The following is a 20,382-nucleotide window of genomic DNA, read 5'->3' as shown; positions in this document are numbered from 1 at the left end:
CAAAGGGGTTCGGCTGGTAAACGTCCAATGCCTAGTACATAATAAACGTCCGCTTAATTCGGAGGACGTTGGGGTCGAGTCCTAAACAAGAGCGGCCATCACTAGCTTGCGACAATGGTTTGTCACGCCCCGCTTTGCCTTTCCACCGGACTGAACCAAATACCAATGAGTAAATTCCAACTCACAGCATCCCAGCTCCAAGACTGCAAATCCTTACATGACTAGAAAGCCTCACTCCCCTTTCCACCCAGACTGAACTAGAACCTACATCGACATCACTGGGCGCTCTGAAGGTACACTCTCAGCAGGGGTGGAACTGGAATGAACAGTTGGAAGCACTAGCTACTCAACTATTTTCTGCATGGACGGATAAGGACTCATGGCAACAGGGTACAGTAATCCCAAAGCAAAGTGACGGCTCAAACCCTGAAGCATAAGTTCCTCGAACAAGGGATCATCAAGTTTGGTCAAGGGGGCTGATCTCGGGTCCTCTCCAAGCCCTTTCCTCTCACACCAGGAAGCGGATTTGGAGCTTAAGGGCTTTGTGGAGATATGAACTAAAAGCACTTGGCACTGTGCGCCCACGTATCACAGCACTGAGTATTCTGTAATTCCTTCCATTACTAGCGGGTTTGAGTTAGGAGGGGGATAAGTTTCAAAAGGGAAGGCTCTAGTCTCTGGTTCCTACTCCACCTCGGGGCCTTGCAGGAAAATCAAGAAATTCTCGCATTCATAACCCAGGATATGGAGTAAACACTTCTTTTTCCAAAGGAAAACAGTACTTAAGGACTGCATTGCACAATCCAAGAAGGCACACAGGCAAATCTAAAAAGGTTCATCTGCTCACTACCCTCAAGGTCACAGATGTCAAAAGCTACAGACATCTGTAATGGGCACAATTATCCCCAAAAGCAAGGGCATGTCTCATCTCAAATATCAACAGAGCGCAAGTAACACAATTAAATCAATCATTAACACATAAAACACAGAACCTGCAGCTGTTTTTAAAAATAATTGTTTATTTACTGAACCTGGGGTATATTAGATACACAACCAATTGTAAATTTACATGTTAATTCAAATTTGAAGTGTTTTCACAAAAAAAAAAATTGGCATGCAACAGTTGTCTTGAGGTGGACAGTCACCTTATCAATGAACTGTTGCAAGTATTTCACCCAAGGTTGAAAAAATTGTTTATCTTGAACATGAAAACCTGTAACAAATTTAAATTAATTATATAAAACTCGTTACTTGTAGTTTTCCCCCTTGTAAAGATCCAAAAAAAAAAATGTACAAGTAACTAATATACATCAGTCACAACATAATCCTGGATCACCCCCACACCACAACCAGATGCTCCTGTAATTTTAAACCCATCATCAGAGACCAAGAGAAACACATTTCATTTTATATCAAACAAAATTCACATGTGCCAAAATGAAAGACCCAGGAGAAATAAAACCAGAAACCCAAGAACTGACACTAATGTTCAGTACCCTAATTAAACAGTGGCCCAAAATGCCGCTGACCAAAATAAAATAGTGGCTGTATATCATCGCAATGAAATCCAAGAGGCTGTAACCCTTTGGCATTAGAAATCCAGATCTTTCCAATTATGTGAGCCTACAATTTCTAGGTGCCAAGAACGGAGAATGTGGACAAGCCAGTACAAGGAAAACCAAAAAAGCTACCTTTCACCTCAACTCGCATCAGAGATGAGCTTGGACAAAGACTTCTCACGAAGTTTGGTAGGAACCAAAATGTGGTTACTAGCTGCTTGTCCATCAGTTTAAGTAGAGGTGATTGAGGCCTAAGGTTCAAGGTAAAAATTTTAGGGGGAGAGGGGTTTAGGGATGGAGAAATGTGTGTTTGGACTAATCTTATTTTAAAGCAAAAATAAGGTACAGAATATATCTAAAAGTGCCCAATCATGGTGACAGACTCCTAACTCAGGGAGCTCAGCCATTCAGCTGGAAGGCAAGTGTGGGGACTCAGCCTGTTGTTTCTTCTAAGAGCTCAACAAAAGCCATCCTAACTGTCCTGAGGCGCAGATGGCGGTGCAGTCAATTCTCAGGCTTGGTGCAGATGTCCTCGACAAAAGAAAAGGAGACCTAAGGAGGACACCACACCTACATTTCACTTCCAGTGCATGAGTTCTGCAAGGGCTTGGATAATGGAGGCAGAATTCAAGTAAGAAACGACGCCAACTTCCTAAAAAGGTGATCCCCCCACCCCGCTACTATCTATGAGTCACGAAAAACATGAGCTGTGAAATGGACAGTGCAGAGAAGGGAAACAGAGAGACTAACAACATTACTGTGACCAGGGCTTTTGGTCAACGGTGAGTTAGGAGTTTAGGATCATCAGGGGGAAAAAGGCTCTTTTTAAACAACCCTCCGGACTTCAAAAAATCTCTTCAGGTAGTAGATCTGTCCCAATGTCATGGCAACTAGAACGAGAGCTTCAAAGAAGGACCACAGGACCACTCTGCTGTTTGTGTTGTCGTTGACTGTGGAGGACAAATAAACAAACAGAATTTAACAACCAGAAAAATGCAAACAGCTATTACAAATTATCCCCTAGTCGTTATGGTGTGAGAGGAATTCTTCTCCACCTGATTCATACTACTTTAAATGTTGGTCTTGTCTTTTGATCCCAAGCAACTCAAAATACAGCATTCTGGGTTTAAAATCGACCTTACAAGGTCATGCACACTGGGCTTAAATACAGAGAACAGAGAGGAAAAGTTCCCAAGGCTACAGCTTAGGGTTGAAAAACAATTCAACCTTCTTCCTCCTTCACCACTGAAGTAATCTGTAATAATCCTTTCCTTTCTGCTGAATCAGAAAAGCGACTTAAAAGGGGGTTTATTTCGAAGTCACAGGGCTACCCAAAAAGCACTGTGGAATGGGCCCACGTCACTTTTTCCTTAAGCAGCTGGTTACCAATATTGACTGTACCTACTATGCTCTCAGCATCTGCTCTGAAGAGGAGAGGTTCCTCAGTTCCTACCGGAGTATCAACTTCAAGACGAACTTGTGACTACAGTCACCCAGGTCCCACTCTCAAGCTAAGGATCTGATTTGTAAACAGCCTTGTATTTACTGTCACGTTCTGTACAAATTTCTGATCAAATTCTACGGCTTTTACTTTTTGAACTAGTAGGTCTTTTATTAATAGTCTGCCAATGGCCATTATTAAAAACTACAATTAGCAAAAGTAACCATATGAACAGCTGAATAAGTAGCTATATGATATATATGCATATCGTAAGAAAAGGTATTACCTAGAATATTCCTCTCCACAGAGACTATGATCCCAAAGCAAAAGCAATTAGCATGTTTCTAAAGGGATAACTTAACAAGTTTTCCAAAAGCTGTGGTTTTCCCTCCAAGAGTAAGAACTGACACATGTGCAAGACTGACTCAAGTCGCATACAATCCCACACCACCAAATTCACTCGTGCTGAAGACTGAGGAGCCAGCTTGCAGCACAATGACAAATCACTACTCTTTTAAATTGTTATGTATCTAAGGAGAAAAGCTAAATAAATACACCAAAATATTAAGCAACTATTAAAAGATGCTGTAGAGACATGGAAAAATGTTTTTCTTAAAAGTCACTGAGAAAAACAGGATATGATATTTAATTGCTATCATTACTCACTAATGCAAAAATTCCTTATTTCAAGCAATTAAAAAAACAGCTTAGGGATGGGGAGAGAAAAATATTAACGGATTATTTTAGATGGTCGACTAACAGTGATTTTTACTTCCTCATTTTTGGGAGATAGGGGATTTTTCAAATTTTCTTACTGAGTGTATGTTAACTCTTTTTTCAAACTTAGGAATGATTACAACTAGGAAACACGCAGTCTCTTATTTGTGAATGTGAAAAGAAAACTTTTCTTTTTTATTAAAAACTGAAAAACATTTAAAAAACCTTTAAATAGATCGCACCAAAAGAAGGGAGCCACCTAGACAGTGAGTGTGACTGTTACCATCCTCAGGCCACTCACAGGCTCGCTGGATGTGGAATCAACACAGGACTACAACCTGCAGCTACAAAATCTCATCATGTTCCTCTCGGAAGCCTGTGCTGGAGAAAGAAGATGTACACAACCAAGCAACACTGAGGGAACCATTTGCTTCTTCCAAATTAAACTAAGTGTGAGGGAGTCTTACATCTATAAATTGCAAATACTTTTTTGTTTGTTTCAACTTATTTTATTTTTTTAATCATTTTACTAGGGGCTCATACAACTCTTATCACAATCCATACATACATCAATTGTGTAAAGCACATTTGTACATTCATTGCCCTCATCATGCTCAAAACATTTCCTCTCCACCTAAAATACTTTTTACGTGAGTGCTAAGAGCACTGTTCATGACACGAACAAGTACAGGAAGATCCTGGGCAAACTGAAGGCCATCAGCACACTGGAAGACTGGCACTTCCCACTCACTGCTCTGTTGCCAAGTCTGAACTAGTTAAAGCTACCCACAAGTGAGAGGCCTGACTGAGCCTCAGGTCTGGTTCAGTGTCCTCACCCACCAAGGGACCAGCCACCACCACCTGGGAACAAGGTAATCAAATGGGTGTCTGCCAAGAAAGGAGAGAAGGTGGAAGGAAGCAACAGGAAGGCAGCACAGGGGTACAGACACAGCCCTGACCTATCCAGGCCCTACCCCAGCTCCCCAAAGCAGGGTGGGCTCTTTCTTTACCGGTCTCCTTACTGAGTCTTCAACCAAGGAGAAGAGAAGCCTATGCCCTAGGACCTAGAGGCTCCTTGTCAGTGACAAGACTAGATGTCGCTGGGCAGAAGACCAAAAGCGCACCTGGAGACCTAAGACACCTCCTTATGTCTTTGAGCCGCGCTTGTCCCCAGCCCAACTCCTGAGCAGAAGCACTGTGCACCTGGAGATGGGCCTTGCTCCAAGGACGACGGCCAATCGACAATGTGTCATCTCCGAATTATCAATGCAAAATACGGAACACTGGGTCTGGGGAACACAAGCGAATGTGGACTCACACAGGATGCCAATCACCCGGGATGCCAATCACCCTTGTTTCCCTAGAAAATGACATTCCATATCCCCAAATTCCAGATGAGACCCCCACGGTGATCACGAGGTTTTTGGGGATTTTCTATCTAATCAGCCTATACCTTCCGACTCAGAGAAGCAAGCTAGGGCTCTGCTTACAAGAGAATTAACATCAGCACCTAGGTTTCGAAACAAGGCTGCCAAGATGGATGCCAAAGCCACAGCCGCTCTGTGCGAAGCGCTTCCCTTCAGCTGCAGACAAGCGGTGCCCCCCTTCTTCACGATGACCTCCCCTTTTTAAGACTCGGAAAAGCTTGTTAGGACTCTGAATGCCATTTTGTTAACTGTTTAGAATGAATTTCACAATAAACTGGTCTAGTAGATTCTAAAATTGATTGTGGTGATGTATACAACTCCTCTTAACACGACTGAACTAGTGAGTTGTATGATACTGAAATTTTAAGGCAATAAAATTGCTTTTAAAAAACGAAAAACTCAACAAGCCAAACTGGTCTAGTACTAAGCTCTACAGACGTGTGCACAACAAATGTCGCGGCTTAGGCGCTCTCCTGTGCCCACCCTGCTCAGATTCCTCTTTCCCTTCATGTGGGAAGACACGAGGACCCTCATTGCCCAGTTCAACACGCTTCACCTGTGCCACCTAGACACACGCTTCATCCACCACTGTGCAGCCCCCGCCAAGAGCGGCTGCCCAACCGGCCACCCTGCCTAGGGGCTTCTCTAAGTGAAGGCTTCAGTAAGATAGGTTCGAGTACTTCCCAAAAAGGAACAACATAAGCAAGCCCTGGGGTACCAGGGCCCCTCGCCCTCTGGTGCCCTGCCCACCCACTCACCCCGCCCCCACCTAGCTGCAAAGGTCCAGCTTTTACTCACTTGCTCTGTGGATTCTCTCTCGAACCTCCATGTACTCCTGCTCGTGCTTCACAGCTGTCATCGCCACTGCGAGCTCGTTGATCATTTCTTCTAGCTTGTTCTGGTGAGCTAGAGGAGTTTCACAACAGATGAGCATTTACTTGGCAGTCTTTTTATGGAAAATACCTCAGAGAAGGCATACAAAGCTGGTTTTAGAAATAGGCCCAACATCATTTGAACCACTCACACGATGGCAGTTTAACTCTCAAAGCCTCATTAAAAGTCTCTGCCCAGTAGAGAAACGTCTTTCCCCGTAGAAAATACACCAGGGGACATCCAAACATACATGGAAACTTGGGATTAAAATAGAACAGAATTTCTCCATGAGCTCTGTGAAGTCGCTGTAAATACTAAACAATACTCATTAACTACAGGAGGATAATTTGCCCTAAGAAGTGTCTTATAATGAAGTACCTGCTATTTTGATTGCTAACCAGAGAGAGGTAAAAACAGGGAAGGTGGGGATAAAGGGGAGCTGATATCTAGGCGTTCAAGAAAGAAAATGTTTTGAAACTGACTGTAGTAGCAATCATACAACACTGCTGAGGTGACTGAACTATGAAATGTTATGTTATCTGGAAGAGCTCCCAATAAAATGATTAAAAAATAAGTAAATAAAATCATATCCCACCCCCCACCCCCGAAAAAAAAGAACAGGGTGGGAGTATGAGGAGCAGCACAAATTCTATCATTTAAAAATGAAACAAAATTCCATAAACATCAAACAAAACAAAAATGAATCCTTCAGAACCCTGTAACTAGTGTTAACGTACAAGCAGCCCCAGCAGACCTTCAATCGCTGTGGGGTTTAGCGTGGAGGCAGTCTTGTGGAAAGCCACACCAGCGCTCTGTTCTACCCCAGGCAAAGCGCAAGAGCACCACGGTGGCAGAGGAAGAGCAGGCACTGGGAGGCCACAGACATGCTCTCAGCCGCATGGGCTTTCAACCAGCTATGCTGCCGGCAAAGTCAGAATGCAAGGTGTTCCACCAATATCAAAGACCTGGCACCTCTAGGCAGGACTGCAGGAAAATGATAAACTAAGCCAGTCAGGTTGGCCGAATCCCTGGCTAACCCCACTAGATGCAAGTGGCTAACCCCACTTGCATAAGCCTGCTCCCTGTCGCCTGGGGTGGAGAGGTGAGGGACATCACCCACAGATGAGAACCACTGCTGTAGAAGAAGGCTTGTCTGACAGCTTCCATTGAACCACATTCACAGGCAAAAGTCAGCACAGATACTGTGTGAAAGGACAGTCACATTTATCAGCCAACATAATTCAAACTAGACAGTCAATTTCCACAACACAAACAAACACAAAGCCCTTCAAAATGCCTAACTATGGGAAACAGAAAGGTTACTCCCCAGGTTGTGCCCCCATATCATATGCCAAACCTGAGGTGCTGCTTGCTAACACTTGGTAATGACCATACACTTGGGAGTTCACTGCTTAAAGGTTATCTGCAAAGGCCGAGACTTGGGTTCACACCAACTTCTAAAGTCAGGTCCTAATCTCACCCGAATCCTATCCATTAGTACAGTAGAAACAACTTCCCAAACGGGGTTATAATAAGGTGACCAGACGTCCCGATTTTTAACAATTTTTCCTGCGTCCCACAGTGTTTTTAAAAAGTCCCGATTTTTTGAAAGAATGCACGACAAGCTAGGGTATACGGTTTTCGTGTGCCATGTGGCTATTTCGCCAGGATATGAGTTTTATAAATGGTGTCCCGCTTTACCAATGTTGAAATCTGGTCACCTTAGGTTATAACCACAGGCTAGGGTCCAGAATTATAATGTACTATATAAGGAGTCTGGCAAGAGGGCCATTTTAACTGACTGACTACCGCTCATTTACTTACACCAGAAATGCTCTCAACAGAACTATCTATGTGCAATTTTACCATATTTGAGGGGATGCAATTATTATCTAGTATGGTCCAACATTTTTGAGGGGCCCCAAATTTGAGATCACCCAACAATCAGTTCCTATATCTATTGCTTTTTGGTGGCTATTGCAGAGAAAAGGAACGCTGGTGGCGTAGTGGTTATGTGCTGGGCTGCTAACTGAAAGGCCAGCAGTTCCAAACTACCAGCCGCTCTGTGGGGGAAAGATGGGCTTTTAACTCCTATAAAGAATTTCAGTCTTGGAAGCTCACAGGGGAAGTTCTACACTCCCTTCTGATAAGGATAGTGGATTGATCCCCTGAGCCCAAAGACAAGGTCAAGCCAACTCAGGGAGGACCAAGGCTAGGTTGCCATCTTGAACCTAGAGTCTGCCCATCTTGAACATGTATTCCCCTACTGCCTCCCCTTCCTATTGCATGGACACCCCCAGCATGTCCCCCTCCTGTTGCATATATGCCTATTGTACAACCCCTTCCTGTTACGATGTAATTAGGGGGGGTTGCACGCCCCTGAGTGTACATAAGCCTTGAATGGAAATACATTCACTCTCTCTGCGCGGATCCGGCTGCTGATATCATGGCCATCCCGGAGGTGAGCATTCACATGCCAACCACCCCTTAGACCCATTCAATTGTGGGGGCGGGTACCCCACACCTCACCTTTCTTGAGAACCAGCAAACCCTACATTGCAAAAGGCCTTGAAAATAAAAGGTGAGCTCAGGAATTAGTGAACAACATGAGTCTGGTAAGGTTTATAGATTACAAAACACGATGCACATGTTCACCATCTCTGCAGTCAGTGGAGTCCCTGGGCAGTACAAAGGGCTCCCGAGCGCACTGCTAACCAGAGGTTAGAAGCTCGAGTGTATCCAGGGTCACCTGGAAGAAAGGCCCTGTGTCTGACTTCCGAACACCCAGCCCATGAAAACCCCATGGAGCCTGGTTCTACTCTAACACACAGCGGGTCACACTAGCAGTTGGACTAACTGGACAGTAACTGCCACTGGATGTTACTACTCTCCTAGCTGCTTAGTATCTAGAACAAACGTGACCATGCTAAAACTATGTGCTGAACAAATCCTAGCCTCCAAAATTCCTGGCAATACAGTTAAGTGGAAAGCTACAAACATGTGCAGGCTGCTGGTGGGTTCAACTCCAGGTTCCCTGCTTGTCAGCTGACCAATAAAAACCACTCTAATGCAGCATACGGTAGGAGTTTTTATACATGGCTCCCAAAACTGTACTTCAAGTTCGAAAACTTTTTATAACAGCACAGCAAAACTTCAAAATAGGTTAAGACATTACTTGGCCAGTTACAGCTGAGCCCTTCCACCCTTCAGCATTCATTTTGGACCTGGGGGGTTAGCCACTGAACTGCTAACCATACAGTTGGTGGTTCAAATCCAACAGCAGCTTCTTGGAAGAGATAAACCGGCCATCTGTTCCTGTGAAGATTCAGTCTTGGGAATCCAATGCAGCGTTACAGCTTGGTTCTGGTTTTTAGCATTCCCGGTGCTATTCATGTCAAATTACCCAACTCATCTCTATTACCAGTCAAATTAAAAAGCACCAAAAACAACCATTCTGATTAATTGTAGGGGTTTTTTTTAAAGAGAAAAAACATTCTCATGCTAACAAACTGAGGTTAGAAAAAGAAAGCAGAAATTAGACAACAGCCAACAAACATATGCAAAAAGGCAAACGCTGTCCAACAGCTGTCCACATACCATCCCAGGTATCTCCACCACCTAAAGCGTAAGACAAATGAAATATCAACAAAAAGTTTGGCAAAACGAGTCATGCCTATGAATGAGTAAATAAAGACATGTAAGGGGGCTTCCAGAAATTAATGGGAAAGCTCCATTATCTTACAATTTCTTTTTGCCATGAACTTCTAGAAGCTTCCTCTTTAACAAGAGTAACAAATATACCCAACAGGATCATACATGTGTGTGTAACCTACATGTTGACAAGAACACAAATAACGCATAAAAGCTGCCAGAAGGGCACGAGGACAGAAAGAAAAAAAAACATCAATATAGAAAATATTTTCACTGTTCTTAATGATGAGATCTGAACAAATACTATGTACATAAAAAATGTACATTTTTTTGTTTTAAGGACAGTGAATGAACCTGTAGTAAGACATCAATACATCATATTCCATTCAGGAGGATTTTGAAAGAGTGTAGAATTGACCCGTGGTTGTAGGATATGGGGTGTGGGCTCAGCCTTCTGAATGTTCATCTCACCTTCTGTTTCCATGTCTTGTCCTTTCGGGGCCTCCCCAATGTCAATGGTGAACATCACTATCTTTGGAGTCATGGTGGACATCCTATTGCTAAAACAAAACTTGTATGTTCCATCCATGTGAGCAGCAAATGTGTATTTCCCACTGGACTCTCGGTCACCTTTGTAGATCCCTTTATTATCAGGCCCTGTGATCTAGAGGCAGAAGAGAAATGGGTAAGATGCCACAGAAAAAGGTAAAAACGTATACATCCTAAGTCTGGTCCACTGGCAACGGGAAAGCCACTGAGAAAATGTGATTTTCACTGTACTTCACCTCTGATGGCACTGCCAGTAAGCACTAGACTGCCTACCAAAAGGTCGGCAGTTAAAAACCACCAGCCACTGAGGAAGAAAGGTAAATGTGTTTTCTCATGTAAAGACTTACTGCCTCGGGATTGTTTTATCGGGTCACTAGGAGTCGGAATCAACTCACAGTAGTGGGTTTGGGTTTTCCACCTCAGTGAAGTGACGGCGACAGTTAACTTCCACGGAATGCACATCTCCCACAAGGAAGCAAGGGTGGGTTGGATGGCTCTGTAATGCACCTTTCAGCTCCAACTACATTTATTCCATCATCCCCTGACTGCATTTATTCTTCTAAGTTCAATGAGAAATCCCTCAGAAACTGAAGCCATGCCTTACACATGACCATCTCCAAGTGGCATCTCATCAATACAGATTCAATGCTGGTGTCTGTTCCAACTCATAGCAAACCTACAACACAGGGTAGAATCCCTTTTGCGCTTCCAAGACTTTAAACCTTTAGGAAGCGGACAGCCGCATTTTCCTTCTGTAGAGCAGCTGGTGGGTTCAAACCGCTGACTTTGTGGTGAGCAGCGCAGTGTGTAGCCCACTATTGCCACCAGGGCACCTGCCAAGTAGCCTCCTACCACAAACATACAAGCATGTAACAGGATGCTGTAACAAAATGAACTTCTGTTTAACAACCAGCAATTTGTTTTCTTGTTACAAAGTTTTCCAATGTACTGACAGCAAAGTAATCTGGGTTTCTGCGAGGCATAGACTACCCTCTGAGACCCCAAGTTCTCATCCACATCATTTCCTTTTATAACAGTTCCTGTCACCTATACCCCTGGAAGGCTTGAATCCCTGATCTCTAGGGTCTCAGCTAATTCTAATCGTCTCTCCTCCCGGGATCCAGGATTTTGGGACATAAAACATCATGGACGTTGTTCAAATATTCCCTAAATCGGGAAGAAATCCTTAACTAACAGGTGAAGGAAGTCTTCGACCTGGTTTCCTACCATGATTAGATGGGCAACTCATACTCTCAAAGACACCTTCGGGCCTGCGGGTTTCTCAGCCAGGGCAACCATCAGTCGCAAATGCCATGGCATGTTGTGCCACTCAGACCGGGCTACAACGAGGTGCCCGGGGGGAAAGGGCTGGCATAAGAACTGTAGAACGTTGGCTCACACTGCTTAAGAAAAGAGGGAACAGGCAGCGCGAGCATCTGACTGGCAGTCCCCAACAGCTTTCGGATTGCTTTTTTGAAAAGTTTCCACGCCACGTCCGCACGTGGACCTGTCATACCAAAGCTAGCCGTTGTGGGCCCGGGGCGGGGCCGGCCACGCCGTCCCCGTGGGCGAGAGGCGCAGTCTGGGCCCCCAGCTGACACGCGGGGCGCCCGTAGGAAGCCGCCATTCAGGCTGGGAGGCTCACGCCGAGGAGCAACGACCCCACACTGAGACTCTTGGTGGGCTCCCGCAGGCCCAAACCCAGGCAGGCCTCCTGGAGAGGGCCTCTGGGAGGACCCGGGCGAGGGGCCCTCCCCGGACCCGGACGGCGGCCTCCGGGGTCCCGATCGCCGCGCAGGCCCCGCGCGGAGCAAGGGTGCCGCCAGCCGCCCACGAGAGCCGCGCGATCCCGCCTCGGCCGTGGGCAGCGCGCCCGCACCTCCACGTCGATGTCCAGAAAGCCGCCCTCGGCCACTTCGAAGATGAGGCCCATCTTGGTGCCCGAGGTGACCCGCTCGAAGAAGCACTCCTCGGCATGCGCGTCGATGCTAACGAAGTAGCCAGACGCCGTGGCCAGGAGCGCGGCCAGGAGCACCAGCAGCTCAGCGAGGGTCACCATGGTGGCGCTGGGGCCGAGGCCACAATCGGGAGTGCGGCCTCCGGAGCCGCCGCCGCCGCCACCGCTGCCGCTCCAGCCGCTGCCGCCTCAGCTCCGCCCCTTCCGGCTGCACCACCCGAGGAGGCTGATGCGGGGCCCTCGGATTGGCGGGCGCCGCGAGCTGCCACGTAACGGACGCACGGCGGCCGCCGAGGGACACGGCGCCTCCGCGCGAGCGCGCCTCGACGGCAGCCCCGGAGGGCCAAACATGATTGCCCGGCTCGCCTAACTATCACGTGGCGCACCCCGGAAGGCGTTGCACGGAGAAGCATTCCGCTTTCGAGACAAAGTCCTCTTCAGAAGGTCCACGGAGGTGGCGAAAAGATTCGAAGGCGGCCTTAGGGGTGGAAAGAATGAAAAGTAGGGGCTGAGGCAAAGGGTTTAAGGCTTCTGTACTTCATTCACCCCTTATACAAAAAAAAAAAAATCCTCCTTCACTCAGGGGAAGGTAAAAAACCCTCCCTGGTATTGAGTAGATTCAGACTCATAGCGACCCGACATATCTGATTCATCTTTACAGAAGTAAATAGCCTAAGGTGACCAGACGTCCCGCTTTTGGCGGGACAGTTCGATTTTTGGCGTTTTAAAAAAGTCCCGATTTTTGGAAAGAATGCATGACAAGCTAGGGAACGGTCTATTTGGTCCATATAGACCAAATTTTTAATCACGAACACCATTCCCCCCAGCCCCCCTCAATGGTGTCCCGCTTTAAATCTGGTCACCTTAATTAATAGCCTCATCTTTCTTCTGTGGGGCAGCTGCTAGGTTTGAGCCACCTACCTTGTGGTTAGAAGTCCAACGTTTACCCAACAGCACCATGGGGGACGTTAAGAGACCTGTTTATATTGGAAAGAGCTAGAGGGGAACCTCCTGGGATGCTGGAAATGTACTGATTTCCTCTGGGTGGTAGGCACATGAGTGTTTTAAAAATTGGGGGGTGGGGGGGGCGGGGATTGTGTATCCTGAGCAAATAATTCAAGAAAGTAGACTTTTTGAAGAAGAATGATGTAGCTATAGCATCAGGATTGGAGAGAGACATGTTAAAAATGTGTGATATGTGGATGACACAACTTCACCTGCTGAGAGGGCTTGAAGAACTTTACTGATGAAGATCAAACCCTGCAGCTTGCCAGATACGGGACACGTCAACGTCAAGAGAACAGAAATCCTCACAACTGGACCGAGACGCAACGTCACGATAAACGGGGAAAAAGGTTGCCATGTCAAGGATTTCATTTTACTGTATAGCTAGAATGCGCCTTAGAAGGAACGGTGGTGAGATTTTGGACACGCACTAAGGAAGGACGTGTCATCAGGAGGACCAGTCCCTGGAGGACACCATGCTTGCTTGCTTTTTTGTCTTTTTTTAATCCTTTCATTGGGGGCTCTGACGGCAATTATAACATTCCATACATCGATTGTATCCAGCATATTTTCATGCTCTCTAAAGTAACCAGGCAACAAAAATGGAAACCCTCGGTGTGATAGATTGACACACGGCCACAGTGGGCTCCCACATAGCAAGGAGTTGATGACAGAGCAGGACTGGGCGTGGCTCATTCTGCGACACAACCAAGTTGTAACTGACTTGATGGCACCTAACAACAAGAACACAAAAAGACGAATGACCTTTGCTTTACTTATATAATATCCGGACTGATAAATCCACCCAAGTTAGAATGTGCCCACTTCTTCAAAGGCTGCCTACCAGAGCACATCCCCTTAGGCTTGCCAGCTGCTAGGATTGGGTCTTCCTCCCTTCGCCTCCTAACAACTTCATACTTACTCCTCAAAACGCAGTTCAAAGGCCACTTCCCCGAAATACTTCCAGACATCCTTAGGCTGAAAAGCAGTCCCTTCCTCCATGCTTCCAACCTGGATTTGTGTCTACTTGTTGGATGGCATTCATCGTGGTGAGTTAGGGTTAGCCGAATAGAAGCTCACAAGACCCAAAGCTTGGCTGATGCATGCTGTGCTCTGAGCCCCAGCATAGGAAGACCACAAAAGCTTCATTCATGTTGCACGCTGCCATTGAGATTCTAATTCATGTTGACCCTCTGTATGTCAGAGGGGTCAACATGTGCTCCTATGGGTTTGTTTTTATTGGTATTGTTTAGCTTGGTGGTGAAGGAGGGGAAGATGGACAGAGCAGATAATCAGCATTACACTCAACAGTTCATACACACTTTGTTTCAACTCAGTCCATTGCCACCCCCTGAGACACACCATGATTTATCCCATGTCATCCGCGTCCTGTTTTCATCCTGCCTTCTTTCCCAACTCTCTGTACTTTATCCTTCATCAAATGCTGTCTTTTTCAATTTTAAACAGTTGACTGTTCTAACGCAAGGGGGAGTTCAGTTCCAAGCCTGAAAGGTGACCTAGTGTTGTGGGGGTTCCATCACTCTCTAGCCAGCCAGTAAACTTGGTCTCTTATTGTTGGGGGGTGGGGTCCGTTCCACATTTTTCTCTCACTCTATCCAGGACCATCTAAGCCGATCCTTTTCAAGGGCTGTTGATCGTGGTAGCTTGGCACCATCTAGTCCTGGTATCTGGGTGGTGGAGCCTGACGTTTGCGCACACAGGAGACCACTGGGCTAATTGTCTCCAAAGGTCTTTGTTTTCACCATTCTTCCCTCCCCGTGGGGAAAGACCAACCGCTGTGTTTAGATGGCTGCTCCAAAGCTGCTAGGACCCCAGTTGCTACTCACCAAACCCTACCCACTACCATCCAGTCCACTCTGACTCCAGCCACCTTATTGGAACCGGGTAGAACTGTCCCTGTGGGTTTCCGAGGCTGTCAATCCTTATGGGAGCAAAAAGCTTCACCTTTCTCCCAAGAAGAGGTTGGTGACTTCCCACCGGTGACCTGGTGGTTCACAGCCCAAGGCATAACCCACCTCCTACCCACCCACCCCCACCACCCCCAGGCTCTTTCCATAGACAGCAAAGGGCTATGTAAATTGAAGGGGTTCTTTCTCTTATGATCAAGCGGCAGTAGGGGGCAGTGGTGGTCCAGTAACCAGCATCTGACCTCAGGTGTTAAGAAGCAGGTGGGGCAGCAGCACAGGTCGTTTTCCTGACTGTGAGGATGGGCTACTCTTGCTGTGGTCCTTGTTCCTGCACCCCTACCTTCCAGACCGGGACAGGTAGACTGAGAAGTCCAGGCCAAGTCCCTGCTCTCTTGGGCAAGCCAATGCCCTCGGTGCTATTCTGGGAGCCGTCACAGAATGGAAACAGCCTAGACCTTGCTCCTCCAGCCATCCTGCACAATGCATCGACCCTGGTGGCAGAGGGGGTAACCCCATTGAGCTGCTAACCACAAGATCGGCTGTTCAAATGCACCAACCACTCCAGGGAAGAAAGATGGAGCTTTCTGCTTCCACAAAGCTTTACAGCCTTTTGGGAAAGGCTGTAAGCACACGGTCACTGTCAGCACAAGGAATATTATCAATGACACTGAATTAGACAGGTAGTTGTGGAATCGGAGAATGTTCTGTTATGTATATTTTTACCACAATTAGAATAATATAATTACATGACTAACAATCACTACAAGAAAGAAAATGTCCTAGAACTGACTATGATGACAATTGTACAACTCTTCTTGATAGGGTTGAATCATTGAATTGTATGACATGAAGACAATGTGCTGATGAAATCCAAACCTACTCCTATTAATTCTACCTTATAACCCCCTTAGAGAACACATTAAAACTGCCGCACTTGGTTTCTATGGCTGTAATCCGACCAGCCAACCAGAAGAGATCCATATTTATGCCCATTCCAAAGAAATTTGAGGCAACAACATGCAGAAATTACCAAATCATTAATATGGTACATAGGTAAAATGTTGCGGAAGATCATTCAAATCAGTTGCAGCAGCATATTGACAGGGACTGCCAGAGATTCAGGCTAGATTCAGAAGAGGACGTGGAATGAGAGAGATCGCTACAAACCTCAGATGGATCTTGGCTGATAGCAAAGAATAACAGGGGATGTTGTGATTTATTGACTATGCAAAAACATTTAACACTGTGGATCATAAGCAAGCCATGGAAACATTGCAAAGAATGGGAAATAACAGCATATTTCATGGTGCTCATGTGGAACCTGTATATAAACAGAGGCAGTGTTTTGAACAGGACAAGGGGATATAGCATCCAGTTGATGCTGCCTCATGGCGCTCCTGTAGGAAAGACTAGGACACCCCTCCCTGGAGGGTGTGCAGACTAATTTGTATGGGAGCAGACTCCCTCATTTGTATGCGAGAAAGACTCTCATCTCTTTCTCCTGAGGAGCGGCTGGTGGGTTCAGACTCACCTCCCACCTCTTGCAGTAAGCAGCAAATGCTTTAAACACTGGGTCTGTCTTTAGGGCTGCTTTAAAGGAGGTAAAAGTTGCTGCAAATTGATCTGCGTTTCCACAAGAAAAGTACTGTTTTTGCCTGTGCACGGGGACCCCAGTGCCAGAGAAGAACCACAACCTGAACACTTTGTAGCTGGTGTGTCTTCTGCCCGAGACTTCTTGCCCCTCTTCAGCTCAAAGCAAGGACCAATCTGACTTAAGCTCTCCCGAGATGACCAAGCAGCTTGACCATGACCTGGAGACCATGGAGAACAAAGCAGCATCCACGCTCGCCAACCTTACCAAATACCTCTCAGCCCTGCAAGGTTTCAGGCCGTGCAGGTGGAGAGCAAACAAATCAGCAAGAACTAGCCCCAGCAGCGACTGCAAATACATTTTAACATAATGGAAGTTTCCCACAAATGCTTGGAAGCCCCCTTGTATGTCTATCACAGAACTTTTGCCTGTTCAGTTATTTACAGGTTTAAGCCTTATTGACAGCAATTAAAAGAATATGTTTGCAAGCTAACATTCCATGATCCATGTAGTTTTTCCATCCCTGCTATCCTCCAACCCCCACTTTCTGTATACTGACCCTAGTAACCGCTAATAAACTTTGATATCTACAAAAAAAAAAGTACTGTTTTTACCACAGGCAAGACAACGGGGGAATGTTTACCGACCTCAAACTAGTCTAGAACCAGTTAACTGGCCACAGGCAGAGGCTAGGCAGCAGTGGCTGTCTCTTTGTGCTCTGATCCTGTCCCAAGCTGGTTGCGGTTGGGTTTTGTTTGTTCCTAGACCGTGTTTCCACCATGAGTATCAGGCAAATGCCACTGCTTGGGGAAAGAAGAGCAGCCCCTGGCACCCAGAAGCTGGCTTGGTCCCATCAGCTGGGCTCGGTGTGGAGACGAGGAGCTGCCCTGACTTCCCGGGACACCAGCTTCAGACCAGGCCACTCTAGGATCAAGAGAAAACCAAGGCCATTCCATAGCCCTGCCTGCACAGGCACAACGTGGGCATTGGCCAAGGCACAATCATAAACAATGAGGGTGAGCTTCAAGAGCTGGGCAACCACAATTTTGGAATATTTTCTTACTTTTCGCAAATTTTCTGCTGCCGCTCTACCAATGACCATGTTAGCCTCGCTCTAGTCTGCCCTCGCGATAAATGAGAACATCAACAGGGGGCTGCCTGAGATGCAAGCCGATTCAGAAGAGGACATGGAACGAGGGACACCATCACTAATGTCAGAGGGGCATTTGGGGCTGAAGCCGAGGTTACCAGAGAGATGCTTGTATATCACTGATTCAGCAAAGGCATGCAACCATGCGTATCATAACAAATTAAAGATGAGACTGTGAATCGTGGGAATTCCAGAACACCTACCTGGACTCACACAGTGGTCCACATGGAAGAAGGGTTTAAAATCAGGAAAGGTGTATGGCGGGGTTACCTCCTTTCACCATGCTTGTCCAATCTGTATGCTGAGCAAGTCACTCAAGACACGGGACGATGAGGAGTGAGGCCTCAGAATTGGAGGAAGGCTCATGAACAACTTATCCTATGCAGATGCCACCACCTCGCTGCTGAAAGGACCTGAAGCACTTATGGATGAAGGTCAAAGACTGCAGCCTTCCGCATGGATTCCACCTCAACGCAAAGAGGAAGAGAAAAACCCTTACAACTGGACCATAAATTATCAAGGGTTCTTGAGGGAGGGAGGAGGGGGGAGGGAGTGGGGAAAATGAGGAGCTGATGCCAAGGGCTTAAGTGGAGAGCAAATGTTTCGAGAATGATGAGGGCAACGAATGTACAAATGTGCTTTACACAATTGATGCATGTATGGATTGTGATAAGAGTTGTATGAGCCCCCAATAAAATGAGTAAAAGAAAAAAGAAATGAGGATGGTAAAAAATTTTAAAAAAAAAAGAAATGAGGATGGTGAGACTTCATCTCAGGTACTTTGGACATGTTAGCAGGAGGGACCAGTCCCCGGAGAAGGACATTGTGGCAGTTACGTAATCTACTGTCAACTTGAGGAAGGAGTAGAGTCTAGCCTGTCAATCAGGTCGCAGATTGATGACCTCATTTGGAGGCATGATGGAGATAAATAGCTACATTCTCTTCTCTTAATATTCCTGTTGACAAGCCACATGGAGCTACACTGATGGGGCCAGAGTCCTGGAGCTGAAGGAGCAGCATGGAGACCCACGCCAGTGCTGAGATACTTCCACTGCCACTAGCTAGGTCCACGAGAATTTCCACCCACTGCCCTGTGATCTTCCTGCATTCTGTGCATTGCATGTGTTGCATGTGTCTGAAGAGGAATTTATAGGCTTGTATTGGACATATGGGCTAATATCAGACTTGATCTGGACAGGGCTGAGATGTTTTCCTAATGTACAATTACTCTTTGATATAAAGCTCTTTCTTATACGCCTATGAGTGTCTATGAATTTGTTTCTCTAGTCAACCCGGACTAACACAGACATCGTGTTTGGTGTTTGGTTCACTCGAGGGTCAGTGAAAAGGAGGGAGACCCTCAAGGCTCTGGGTGGACACCGTGGCTGCGACAATGGGCTCCCACGTAACAAGCGTGAGGACTGCACAGGGCTGGGCAGTGTGTGGTCTTATTGTGCACAGAGTCAGAGCCACTCAACTAGAGGACCCTTAGCAATGACAGCGACCATGACCTCCTTATTTGGTGATAGTGGAAGGCGATAGAGAGGGACTTTAGCAGCCAACCAAGGATCTAATCTAGACGTGGGCAGCTAAGACGTCAATGGAGGCCCAAAGGATTAGGTGAAGCGAAGGCATCAGAAAGATTCGGCCCTAGATAAGGGCATCCTGTTCGGTAAAGCTTGACCAGCAAAACCAAACCAAAAAATCAATGAGATGGGCCGACACAATACCCTCAACAAGGGGCTCAAACAGGTGCACAGTCCTGGCGAAGGCAGGTTCCATCATCGTACGTAAGATTACCATGAGAGGAGCCAAATGGACGCTCCCATGAGCAGCAACAACTGGTGGGGAAAGGGGGGAGACGGAGACAGGAGGAGAAGGGCAGGGTCCCAGGAGAAGGTGTTACATGAGAAAGATGTGGGGGTATTTTCTTACCATCATTTCATGCTGCTATTGAGCTATACTTTAGATACGATAAAGTGCACAGGTCTTCCTGAAGTTTTACATCCGCACACACCCGTGAAGCCACCACCCAGGCCAAGATCGAGAAGACGTCCAGAAGCCCAGAAGGCTCCTGCTGCCCCTTGCGGTCACTCGACCTCCTTTTGTCCTCAGGATGCCTGGGACAGATTTTGGGGGCTCCCGCCACATGCAGAGGCAAAAGGGACAGGGAGGTTTGGTTTCCTCACTGGCCAGGGTGCTGATGTGGCTTTACTGCTGACCTTGAGAGTTTAGGGTGATGCCCTCTCTGTCCAGATGAACTTTAGCAATGTTTGGAGGGGAGACCCAGCTGCCTTGACAAAATTACAGACGTCAACAGGCGGCTGGTCCAAAGAAGGGCAAGTTTATGCCATTCATTTTCCGCAAGCACCCTCCTGAGACAGTATCTCCCAGCATCACCCCAGGGGGAGCCAGGCTGCTTGCACCCAGATGTTCCGCAGGCTGGCATCAGCAGTTGCAAAGAATTCCTCTCCAGGGGCAAAAGGCCTCCTTCCCAGGCTGGAGGTAAAATGCACAAGTAAAACTATCATTGT

The 20,382-nt window shown here is 46.7% G+C and overlaps 1 protein-coding gene across 2 annotated transcripts; it reads right to left on the bottom strand.

The window, feature by feature from the left end:
- Nucleotides 1-999: 999 nt before the first annotated feature.
- TMED2 (transmembrane p24 trafficking protein 2) lies at nucleotides 1,000-12,295 on the bottom strand. Of its 2 annotated transcripts, XM_030887466.2 has the most exons (5): nucleotides 12,097-12,295; nucleotides 10,140-10,332; nucleotides 9,615-9,635; nucleotides 5,943-6,050; nucleotides 1,000-2,509 (listed from the first exon to the last, which is right to left on the bottom strand). In XM_030887466.2, exons 1-5 carry the CDS (start codon nucleotides 12,274-12,276, stop codon nucleotides 2,385-2,387), a joined length of 627 nt encoding a protein of 208 aa, XP_030743326.1. In that variant the 5' UTR covers nucleotides 12,277-12,295; the 3' UTR covers nucleotides 1,000-2,384. The 2 variants fall into 2 exon arrangements, with proteins under 2 accessions (XP_030743326.1, XP_004709671.1); XM_004709614.2 differs by lacking the exon at nucleotides 9,615-9,635 and having other exon boundaries at nucleotides 12,097-12,291.
- Nucleotides 12,296-20,382: the final 8,087 nt, after the last annotated feature.

This window comes from Echinops telfairi, unplaced genomic scaffold (genome assembly GCF_000313985.2).
Source record: "Echinops telfairi isolate 266 unplaced genomic scaffold, ASM31398v2 ScPeMD7_7412;HRSCAF=8450, whole genome shotgun sequence".
Classification (NCBI taxonomy): Eukaryota; Metazoa; Chordata; class Mammalia; order Afrosoricida; family Tenrecidae; genus Echinops; species Echinops telfairi.
This window is presented reverse-complemented; position numbering and strand designations above follow the sequence as displayed.

Bases quoted from the DNA above. Each gene is read 5' to 3' on its own strand.
- TMED2 (XM_030887466.2), bottom strand. From the start codon at position 12,276: ATGGTGACCCTCGCTGAGCTGCTGGTGCTCCTGGCCGCGCTCCTGGCC. The intron at 10,333-12,096 runs GTGCGGGCGCGC...TTCTGCCTCTAG, and splicing joins TTCTGGACATCGACGTGGAG to ATCACAGGGCCTGATAATAA. The intron at 9,636-10,139 runs GTGAGATGAACA...CTTACGCTTTAG, and splicing joins ACAAGACATGGAAACAGAAG to GTGGTGGAGATACCTGGGAT.